The sequence below is a fragment of the Nerophis ophidion genome, unplaced genomic scaffold (genome assembly GCF_033978795.1).
Source record: "Nerophis ophidion isolate RoL-2023_Sa unplaced genomic scaffold, RoL_Noph_v1.0 HiC_scaffold_33, whole genome shotgun sequence".
Taxonomy (NCBI): domain Eukaryota; kingdom Metazoa; phylum Chordata; class Actinopteri; order Syngnathiformes; family Syngnathidae; genus Nerophis; species Nerophis ophidion.
The window spans coordinates 79,641-91,641 of NW_026906955.1; the positions used below are offsets into that span (position 1 = coordinate 79,641).

Below are 12,001 nucleotides of genomic sequence, written 5' to 3' on the forward strand. Positions count from 1 at the left end.
CTTGTATTGATAGTGACTACACAGTATTGGCAGGTCACGTGTCCCTAGTGTCCCTACACAATTCTTGTATTGATAGTGACTACACAGTATTGGCAGGTCACGTGTCCCTAGTGTCCCTACACAATTCTTGTATTGATAGTGACTACACAGTATTGGCAGGTCACGTGTCCCTAGCGTCCCTACACAATTCTTGTATTGATAGTGACTACACAGTATTGGCAGGTCACGTGTCCCTAGTGTCCCTACACAATTCTTGTATTGATAGTGACTACACAGTATTGGCAGGTCACGTGTCCCTAGTGTCCCTACACAATTCTTGTATTGATAGTGACTACACAGTATTGGCAGGTCACGTGTCCCTAGTGTCCCTACACAATTCTTGTATTGATAGTGACTACACAGTATTGGCAGGTCACGTGTCCCTAGTGTCCCTACACAATTCTTGTATTGATAGTGACTACACAGTATTGGCAGGTCACGTGTCCCTAGTGTCCCTACACAATTCTTGTATTGATAGTGACTACACAGTATTGGCAGGTCACGTGTCCCTAGTGTCCCTACACAATTCTTGTATTGATAGTGACTACACAGTATTGGCAGGTCACGTGTCCCTAGTGTCCCTACACAATTCTTGTATTGATAGTGACTACACAGTATTGGCAGGTCACGTGTCCCTAGTGTCCCTACACAATTCTTGTATTGATAGTGACTACACAGTATTGGCAGGTCACGTGTCCCTAGTGTCCCTACACAATTCTTGTATTGATAGTGACTACACAGTATTGGCAGGTCACGTGTCCCTAGTGTCCCTACACAATTCTTGTATTGATAGTGACTACACAGTATTGGCAGGTCACGTGTCCCTAGTGTCCCTACACAATTCTTGTATTGATAGTGACTACACAGTATTGGCAGGTCACGTGTCCCTAGTGTCCCTACACAATTCTTGTATTGATAGTGACTACACAGTATTGGCAGGTCACGTGTCCCTAGTGTCCCTACACAATTCTTGTATTGATAGTGACTACACAGTATTGGCAGGTCACGTGTCCCTAGTGTCCCTACACAATTCTTGTATTGATAGTGACTACACAGTATTGGCAGGTCACGTGTCCCTAGTGTCCCTACACAATTCTTGTATTGATAGTGACTACACAGTATTGGCAGGTCACGTGTCCCTAGCGTCCCTACACAATTCTTGTATTGATAGTGACTACACAGTATTGGCAGGTCACGTGTCCCTAGTGTCCCTACACAATTCTTGTATTGATAGTGACTACACAGTATTGGCAGGTCACGTGTCCCTAGTGTCCCTACACAATTCTTGTATTGATAGTGACTACACAGTATTGGCAGGTCACGTGTCCCTAGTGTCCCTACACAATTCTTGTATTGATAGTGACTACACAGTATTGGCAGGTCACGTGTCCCTAGTGTCCCTACACAATTCTTGTATTGATAGTGACTACACAGTATTGGCAGGTCACGTGTCCCTAGTGTCCCTACACAATTCTTGTATTGATAGTGACTACACAGTATTGGCAGGTCACGTGTCCCTAGTGTCCCTACACAATTCTTGTATTGATAGTGACTACACAGTATTGGCAGGTCACGTGTCCCTAGCGTCCCTACACAATTCTTGTATTGATAGTGACTACACAGTATTGGCAGGTCACGTGTCCCTAGTGTCCCTACACAATTCTTGTATTGATAGTGACTACACAGTATTGGCAGGTCACGTGTCCCTAGTGTCCCTAAACAATTCTTGTATTGATAGTGACTACACAGTATTGGCAGGTCACGTGTCCCTAGCGTCCCTACACAATTCTACGCCCTTGCAACAACGTCTAGCGATGAAGAGGAAAATACTCTAAAACACCTTCAAAAAGTTGGAAAAAATAACAAACTATGCTACATACGTGTTACGTCTGTTAGGAATGAAGAAGTGAATGATTTCACTATCAGAAGGTGAGATACTTACAGGAATTGTTGAAAACGGCACTTTGCTGTGATGGCGAGTCTCAAAGTAGCCCAGACATTGAAATCCTGTGTGGATGTTGAATTTAAAGATGAGACATTGAAATCCTGTGTGGATGTTGAATTTAAAGATGAGACATGGAAATCCTGTGTGGATGTTGAATTTTAAAGATATCTCTGATGACGGCGGGCTTCACCCCACTTCTTACCGGCGGTTCATTGATAAGAAGCATTTGGATTCTGCTGAAGAACTGTCCAAACAGCTGGATGTGGGTCAAGATGAGTTTGTGGCATCGGACAAGGCTTCAGGCTCGACAAGTGACATTCTAAAGAGAAAAAAACTAAGATGAGAAGACGGGCCTGCCTTTCACTTCTGCTGGCCCTCTGCTCACTGCCGTCTAGAGAATTACTGTGGGGGGCAAACAGCAGAAGGACCATCTTTCACAGGCACACACGCTTTCAGCAGGTAAACACACACACACACACGCACACACACACACACACACACACGCACGCACGCACGCACACACACACACACACACACACACACACACACACGTAGCACTTACACACATACAAACCATTTAGTCATCTTATTTTTCGGCCAGTTGATGAACGCTGCCAGGATAAAGCAAGACAGTAGCATTCTCTTGCATATTGAAGACAGAGACTGTGTGGCCATGGAGGTGTGCTACCACAAGTCCTGTTCCAGACATATTGAAGACAGAGACTGTGTGGCCATGGAGGTGTGCTACCACAAGTCCTGTTCTAGACATATTGAAGACAGAGACTGTGTGGCCATGGAGGTGTGCTACCACAAGTCCTGTTCCAGACATATTGAAGACAGAGACTGTGTGGCCATGGAGGTGTGCTACCACAAGTCCTGTTCCAGACATATTGAAGACAGAGACTGTGGGGCCACGGAGGTGTGCTACCACAAGTCCTGTTCTAGACATATTGAAGACAGACTGTGTGGCCATGGAGGTGTGCTACCACAAGTCCTGTTCTAGACATATTGAAGACAGAGACTGTGTGGCCATGGAGGTGTGCTACCACAAGTCCTGTCCTAGACATATTGAAGACAGAGACTGTGTGGCCATGGAGGTGTGCTACCACAAGTCCTGTTCCAGACATATTGAAGACAGAGACTGTGTGGCCATGGAGGTGTGCTACCACAAGTCCTGTTCTAGACATATTGAAGACAGAGACTGTGTGGCCATGGAGGTGTGCTACCACAAGTCCTGTTCTAGACATATTGAAGACAGAGACTGTGTGGCCATGGAGGTGTGCTACCACAAGTCCTGTTCTAGACATATTGAAGACAGAGACTGTGTGGCCATGGAGGTGTGCTACCACAAGTCCTGTTCCAGACATATTGAAGACAGAGACTGTGGGGCCACGGAGGTGTGCTACCACAAGTCCTGTTCTAGACATATTGAAGACAGAGACTGTGTGGCCATGGAGGTGTGCTACCACAAGTCCTGTTCTAGACATATTGAAGACAGAGACTGTGTGGCCATGGAGGTGTGCTACCACAAGTCCTGTCCTAGACATATTGAAGACAGAAACTGTGGGGCCATGGAGGTGTGCTACCACAAGTCCTGTTCTAGACATATTGAAGACAGAGACTGTGTGGCCATGGAGGTGTGCTACCACAAGTCCTGTTCCAGACATATTGAAGACAGAGACTGTGGGGCCATGGAGGTGTGCTACCACAAGTCCTGTTCTAGACATATTGAAGACAGAGACTGTGTGGCCATGGAGGTGTGCTACCACAAGTCCTGTTCTAGACATATTGAAGACAGAGACTGTGTGGCCATGGAGGTGTGCTACCACAAGTCCTGTTCTAGACATATTGAAGACAGAGACTGTGTGGCCATGGAGGTGTGCTACCACAAGTCCTGTTCCAGACATATTGAAGACAGAGACTGTGGGGCCATGGAGGTGTGCTACCACAAGTCCTGTTCTAGACATATTGAAGACAGAGACTGTGTGGCCATGGAGGTGTGCTACCACAAGTCCTGTTCCAGACATATTGAAGGCAGAGACTGTGGGGCCATGGAGGTGTGCTACCACAAGTCCTGTTCTAGACATATTGAAGACAGAGACTGTGTGGCCATGGAGGTGTGCTACCACAAGTCCTGTTCTAGACATATTGAAGACAGAGACGGTGTGGCCATGGAGGTGCGCTACCACAAGTCCTGTTCCAGACATATTGAAGACAGAGACGGTGTGGCCATGGAGGTGCGCTACCACAAGTCCTGTTCTAGACATATTGAAGACAGAGACTGTGTGGCCATGGAGGTGTGCTACCACAAGTCCTGTTCTAGACATATTGAAGACAGAGACTGTGTGGCCATGGAGGTGTGCTACCACAAGTCCTGTTCTAGACATATTGAAGACAGAGACTGTGTGGCCATGGAGGTGTGCTACCACAAGTCCTGTTCCAGACATATTGAAGACAGAGACTGTGGGGCCACGGAGGTGTGCTACCACAAGTCCTGTTCTAGACATATTGAAGACAGAGACTGTGTGGCCATGGAGGTGTGCTACCACAAGTCCTGTTCTAGACATATTGAAGACAGAGACTGTGTGGCCATGGAGGTGTGCTACCACAAGTCCTGTCCTAGACATATTGAAGACAGAAACTGTGGGGCCATGGAGGTGTGCTACCACAAGTCCTGTTCTAGACATATTGAAGACAGAGACTGTGTGGCCATGGAGGTGTGCTACCACAAGTCCTGTTCCAGACATATTGAAGACAGAGACTGTGGGGCCATGGAGGTGTGCTACCACAAGTCCTGTTCTAGACATATTGAAGACAGAGACTGTGTGGCCATGGAGGTGTGCTACCACAAGTCCTGTTCTAGACATATTGAAGACAGAGACTGTGTGGCCATGGAGGTGTGCTACCACAAGTCCTGTTCTAGACATATTGAAGACAGAGACTGTGTGGCCATGGAGGTGTGCTACCACAAGTCCTGTTCCAGACATATTGAAGACAGAGACTGTGGGGCCATGGAGGTGTGCTACCACAAGTCCTGTTCTAGACATATTGAAGACAGAGACTGTGTGGCCATGGAGGTGTGCTACCACAAGTCCTGTTCCAGACATATTGAAGGCAGAGACTGTGGGGCCATGGAGGTGTGCTACCACAAGTCCTGTTCTAGACATATTGAAGACAGAGACTGTGTGGCCATGGAGGTGTGCTACCACAAGTCCTGTTCTAGACATATTGAAGACAGAGACGGTGTGGCCATGGAGGTGCGCTACCACAAGTCCTGTTCCAGACATATTGAAGACAGAGACGGTGTGGCCATGGAGGTGCGCTACCACAAGTCCTGTTCTAGACATATTGAAGACAGAGACTGTGTGGCCATGGAGGTGCGCTACCACAAGTCCTGTTCTAGACATATTGAAGACAGAGACGGTGTGGCCATGGAGGTGCGCTACCACAAGTCCTGTTCCAGACATATTGAAGACAGAGACGGTGTGGCCATGGAGGTGTGCTACCACAAGTCCTGTTCCAGACATATTGAAGACAGAGACTGTGTGGCCATGGAGGTGCGCTACCACAAGTCCTGTTCTAGACATATTGAAGACAGAGACTGTGTGGCCATGGAGGTGCGCTACCACAAGTCCTGTTCTAGACATATTGAAGACAGAGACGGTGTGGCCATGGAGGTGCGCTACCACAAGTCCTGTTCCAGACATATTGAAGACAGAGACGGTGTGGCCATGGAGGTGCGCTACCACAAGTCCTGTTCTAGACAGTAAACATGCAGTTTCATGACAAAGTCTGATGTAACACTTAGTGAAGAAGTGTGAGTTATTAAATTGCATTATCTATTATATACACACACACACCCAATAAATTACAATTCATATAATAGATGTATGACAGATACAGTGTCAATAATTTTGAAATGAATAGAGTATAAATAAAAGTTTCACTTTTTGAATGGACTTTTCCGTAATATTACATTTGTTTCATATGTAAAGGCTGTTTGTATGTTCTACAATCTTGACTGCATACCTTTTGGCACATATTGTGTTTCTTTTTCCTTTCAGAAGTGAACCAACCTTTGACGCCAGCTCCAACATATTCTGCGAGAGGATCGTCCAACCTTTGACGCCAGCTCCAACATATTCTGCGAGAGGATCGTCCAACCTTTGACGCCAGCTCCAACATATTCTGCGAGAGGATCGTCCAACCTTTGACGCCAGCTCCAACATATTCTGCGAGAGGATCGTCCAACCTTTGACGCCAGCTCCAACATATTCTGCGAGAGGATCGTCCAACCTTTGACGCCAGCTCCAACATATTCTGCGAGAGGATCGTCCAACCTTTGACGCCAGCTCCAACATATTCTGCGAGAGGATCGTCCAACCTTTGACGCCAGCTCCAACATATTCTGCGAGAGGATCGTCCAACCTTTGACGCCAGCTCCAACATATTCTGCGAGAGGATCGTCCAACCTTTGACGCCAGCTCCAACATATTCTGCGAGAGGATCGTCCAACCTTTGACGCCAGCTCCAACATATTCTGCGAGAGGATCGTCCAACCTTTGACGCCAGCTCCAACATATTCTGCGAGAGGATCGTCCAACCTTTGACGCCAGCTCCAACATATTCTGCGAGAGGATCGTCCGCCAAAGGATAATAGTTAATCAGGAAGTGCTGAGAATGAAGCAGCTACAACCAATGTTTTTAATTACAATGCAAGAACATGAAGATTGTGATGCTTCAAACTACAGGTAACAGAAGCTTTTATTGGCAACGATGTAGAACACTTTTATGCTGGAAAATATCAAAAGAATATAAATACTAAAAAGACTCAACTATTAATACTTGTGAATATATATTTATTTACACCCTTGTGCTCCTCTTCTTATGTTGCAGGCAGGATCCTCTGGACTTTCCCCAACTGCTGTCTGCAGATAAGCTGGCAGACAGGTGACCTCATCCAGCAGGTACAGTCTGACACATGTTATATGTGCTGATGTTGTTAGAAAGTCCAAATGAAAGTCTGGACAGTTTATTTCAAATCCTGCAGTTTCATTTGCTGCTGCTGTTCTCACCAGCACACTTGTGTTTCTTACACTGGTACTTAGAAGACAATCTTTCACCACACACACTGCAACTCAACACTTTCTCTTCTGTGTGTCTTCTCATGTGTCTTACAAGTTTTGATCGTTCAGCAAAGCTTCTGTTGCAGATTGAACAGGAATGTGATTTTTCATCGGTGTGTGTTCTCTTGTGTCTTTTCACATCTGTACTTCTTGTAAAACCTTTACCACAGGTTGAACAGGAAAAAGGTTTTTCACCAGTGTGTGTTCTCATGTGTGCTACAAGGTTTGATCGGTCACAAAAGCTTCTGTTGCAGATTGAACAGGAATGTGATTTTTCACCAGTGTGTGTTCTAGTGTGTACTTTCATATTTTGACCTCGTGTAAAACCTTTACCACAGATTGAACAACAAAAAGGTTTTTCACCAGTGTGTGTTCTCATGTGTCTTTTCAATTTCTGACTTTCTGTAAAACCTTTACCACATATTGAACAGATGAAAGGTTTTTCTCCGGTGTGTGTTCTCATGTGTCTTTCCAAATTTTGACGTTGTCCAAAACCTTTGTCACATATTGAGCAGATAAAAGCTTTTTCTCCGGTGTGTGTTCTCATGTGTGCTTTCAGACGACAACGGTATTTAAACGTTTTGTGACAGGTAGAACATGTGAAGTGAGTGTTGTCAGTGTGACATGTTGCATCGTCATCATCAGTGTCAGGAGAGTGTGAGGTTGTGTCCTCACTATCTGATAATGTTGCATCATCATCATCAGTGTGAGGAGAGTGTGAGGTTGTGTCCTCACTATCTGATAATGTTGCATCATCATCATCAGTGTCAGGAGAGTGTGAGGTTGTGTCCTCACTATCTGATAATGTTGCATCATCATCATCAGTGTGAGGAGAGTGTGAGGTTGTGTCCTCACTATCTGATAGTGGAGCTAAGAGCTTGTCTGCTTGTGATCCTCCACAGTGGTCTCCATCAGCTTCTGTTGTCATGTGTTGTGTTGAGCTGCTGCTTGGAGGCTCCCCCCCTCCCCTCTCCTCACTTTCACCTTTCACCTCATCATCTTCACTCTTCACAGGGACACCAGTCACTGGGAACTCCTCCAACCATTTAGGCTGACTGATCCCCTCTTCCTCCTCTTCCTCTTTAATGTGCACCGCCTCTTGCTCCTCCTCTTCCTCTTTAAAGTAGGGGGTCAGTGGGTCCTCCTCTTCCTTTTTAATGTGTAAGATCAGTGGGTCCTCCGCTTGCCCTTTAATGTGAAGGGTCAGTTTAACACTACGGGTCTGTGGTGTCTTGTCTTCCTCTTTAATGCGGGGGGGCTTTGGCTCCTGTCCTCCCCCTTTGATGTGTTGGGAATGTGGTACCTCTTCTTCCTCGTGTATGTTGGAGGAATGTGGTTCCTCCTCCTGCTCACAAGGCAGATGTTCTTCTTCGAGGTCTGCGGGACAGGAGAAAACAAACATTCTTGAGAAAAGTCCATCTTTGCTCAGTCACATGAGACATTGTCCTGCACCAACATATGATGCCACAATCTCATCAGTTTCCCCGCACAGAAGTCAGGGTACTTCCAGATGACACATGAAGAAGATTGTCAGGGGAATGTCTTCCCAGGCCAACGTCCAATCCACCTTATTCATATAAAAACATCCTCAAAGTAATTCCTGCAATCCTTAATGGTAGACACCATACATGAAAGTGTGCTGTTCTCCCTCTGAATAAGTCATACACACACAGGAAATAATGTACCACATGCCAGCCTCCACGCAGTAGTATTAGTGATGAGCTCCCCCTGCTGGTGGACTATAATTACTGTCATTTTCACATTCATCTTTAGAGACATGTCTGCTCTAAAAATAGCATGAGAATAGTCAACATCCATCCCTCCATTCATCCATTTTCTACCGCTTGTCTCGTACAGAGTCACGCATGTTGGCCAAAAAAGATTAAATCTGTTTTGCTTTCATTTAGATAATGTCGCCACAATCAATCTGGGAAAAATTAATCAGATTACTGACTACACCTTAAAAAGATCACTTGTTTATCTTATTAATAATAGTAATATTGAATGAATTTAGTGTGTTTCTAGACATTCACATTGTGTTACAGTGAGAATTGAGAAGCTATATTTAATTATTATAATAATATTGACTTGATGAAGCAATTCCTGAAATAATTGTGTGTGAATGCTCCAATGCTGAAGTTGAACTGAAATGCTGACAGAATGAAGTATGAATGTAAGAATAGTTTGAATGTTGAAGAATTTGAATTTCTGGAAAACTGGGATTTTTTTAAAGTTCTTAAACCAACATGCTTTTTTTCTCCTGACTCAGAGAAATGTTTTGAAAGTGCAACGGCTGAAATGGGTTGAACAATGTGAAAGGAGTCATCGCACTAAAGAAGGTTGGAAATAAGGTTAGAAAAAAACGGGAATTCCTGGAAATGTGTTGAATGTGGAAAACTGGTTGTTTGAATATCCAGGATGAATTGTATGTGTTGAAGGTGGAATGGTTTGAAACATGTGGGAATTGTGGACATTTGAAAAATGGATAATTAATTTTGAATGGGGAAAATGTCCCTAAAACTGGTGAATTCCAGAAAATCCAGGAATTGATTTTAATAAGTGTTGAAAGGGAGCACACAATTCCTGAACACTAGGGCTGTGAATCTTTGGGTGTCCCACAATTCGATTCAATATCGATTCTTGGGGTCACGATTCGATAATACATCGATTTTTTTCAATTCGATTCTCCATTCAAAAACGATATTTTTCCAATTCAAAAGGATTGTGTATTCATTCAATACATAGATTTCAGCAGGATCTACCCCAGTCTGCTGACATGCTAGCAGAGTAGTAGATTTAAAAATAAAAAAAAAGCTTTTATAATTGTAAAGGACAATGTTTTATCAACTGATTGCAATAATGTAAATGTGTTTGAACTATTAAAGGAAGCAAAAATATGACTTATTTTATCTTTGTGCAAACATTGGACACAGTGTGTTGTCCAGCTTATGAGATGCCATGCAAGTGTAAGCCACTGTGACACTATTGTTCTTTTTGATTATTTTTATAAATGTCTAATGATAATGTCAATGAAGGATTTTTAATCACTGCTATGCTGAAATGATAACCAATATTGATACTGTTGTTGATAATATTCCCTACTTTTGGTTTGTTCTGTGTGGTGTTTGTGTCTCCTCTCAATTGCTGTTTATTGCAGTTCTGAGTGTTGCTGGCTCAGCTTTGCTTTTGGAATTGGATTGCATTGTTATGGTATTGCTGTGTGGTGGTTTGCTGGATTGATTAAAAAACTAAATAAAATAATAAAAATGGATATTTAAAAAATGAGAATCGATTCTGAATCGCACAACGTTTTCGATTCGATTCATACTGGAATCGATTTTTTCCCACACCCCAACTGACCACACTGAATATTTTGAAGTTGGAACGGTTCTAATCAGATGAAAAATGTGGGGGTTGTGGAACTTTCATTTTATTCCTTTCAATGGAAATGTCATGGAATTTTTGGAGAATTTCGGGGAAAGCGGGAATTTTTTTGAAAATGCTAAAAAAAATGTGAATGTTCTGAATGAGTTGAAATGGTTGGTGTTGGAATTTTTCAAACCGGTTCAGAAATGTTGAAGTCGTAACATTTTTAATTGAGAAATGGTATTATGGAATTTCAGGAAAACCGTGAATTTTTCCAGTTCAAAAACAACTTTGTTTTCTTCCTGATTAAAAGGAATGATTTGACGGTGGAACGGTTGAGGTGGGTTGAAAAGTGTTGTAATTTCAATTTCCAGATTTATTGGAATATTTTGAAGGTGGAATGGTTTGACTTGGTTGAAAAATGTGGAAATGGTGGAATTTTGAAAAATGGCTAATTCATTTTAAATGGAGAAAAATGTCCCGGAAAACGTGGAATTCTGGGAATTTTTGGAATTGGTCAAGGGAAAGCCCATGGTTATCGAATAGGCTGAACAGTTTGAATCGGACTTCCTAGAATTTTGGGAAAACCTGGAATTTTTTTTGTCCTAATTAAGTGGAATGATTTCCCGGTTGAAGTGGGTTGAAAAATGTGGTGGACAGAAAAAAGGGTGAAAAAAGGGTTGATGTTAAGAAATAATGATAAAGGTGACTGTGTACTCAGCCCATTACATACATACACAATCACCTGGAAAAATACAATTCAGTCTATGCCTGGGCCCCTGGAGAGGGGGTCCAGACTGAGGCCATTTATATTCCAAATGTCATGTTCTTGTTATTAGTCAAATATAGTGTTAGAAAAGATGTGAGAGTAAGAAGTCAACAAACCTGTTGTGTGTAAAACAACTTGATGTTTCTTGACAACAGCGTCCAGTAGTTGTTTGTTCTCCCCTTTTGTTCTAGAAAGTTCCGCCTCGTATTTTGCTATCGTTCTTTCGAACACTACAAATATTTCTTCAACGGCAGCAGTTAGTCGCTGATCCACCAACGCTCTCAACATTTGTAATGTAGACATTTTCACACAATCACAACACTTTACTCTCACACTTGATCTCTACTTAGCGATGTGTTGATAACTTCTGTGTCTTCTGTTAGCAGCTAACAAGCTAAGCTAACTAGCCAGCTAAGCTAACTAACAAGCAAAGATAGCACGAGAAGCGGCACAGTGCTTCTAGCGCATCCAGACGACTTTATCCTCTACTAAAGAATCAAATATGTATTTTATACGACGTCAATATTTCAAACTGGAGAAGAAATAATAAGACTGACTTATTAGCGTCCTGCTCGCGGCTTTCTGCGTCGATGTGCTTTCACGACAGTTAGCACACTTGACGTTACAAGGCAGTGTGTTGTCTATGAGCATTACTGCCTTGTAACGTCAAGCGTGTTAACTGTCGTGAAAACACTTCGATGAAGGAAAAAAAGCGCAGAACGCTGTTAAGTCAGTCTTATTATTTCTTATTAAGTT

General features: G+C 43.3%; 1 protein-coding gene across 2 annotated transcripts; it reads right to left on the reverse strand.

Moving 5' to 3' along the window:
* Positions 1–6,730: 6,730 nt before the first annotated feature.
* Positions 6,731–11,877, reverse strand: LOC133546590 (oocyte zinc finger protein XlCOF22-like). Of its 2 annotated transcripts, XM_061892373.1 has the most exons (3): positions 11,362–11,877; positions 7,893–8,487; positions 6,731–7,772 (listed from the first exon to the last, which is right to left on the reverse strand). In XM_061892373.1, exons 1-3 carry the CDS (start codon positions 11,546–11,548, stop codon positions 7,037–7,039), a joined length of 1,518 nt encoding a protein of 505 aa, XP_061748357.1. In that variant the 5' UTR covers positions 11,549–11,877; the 3' UTR covers positions 6,731–7,036. The 2 variants fall into 2 exon arrangements, with proteins under 2 accessions (XP_061748357.1, XP_061748356.1); XM_061892372.1 differs by having other exon boundaries at positions 6,731–8,487.
* Between the last annotated feature and the right edge of the window lie 124 nt (positions 11,878–12,001).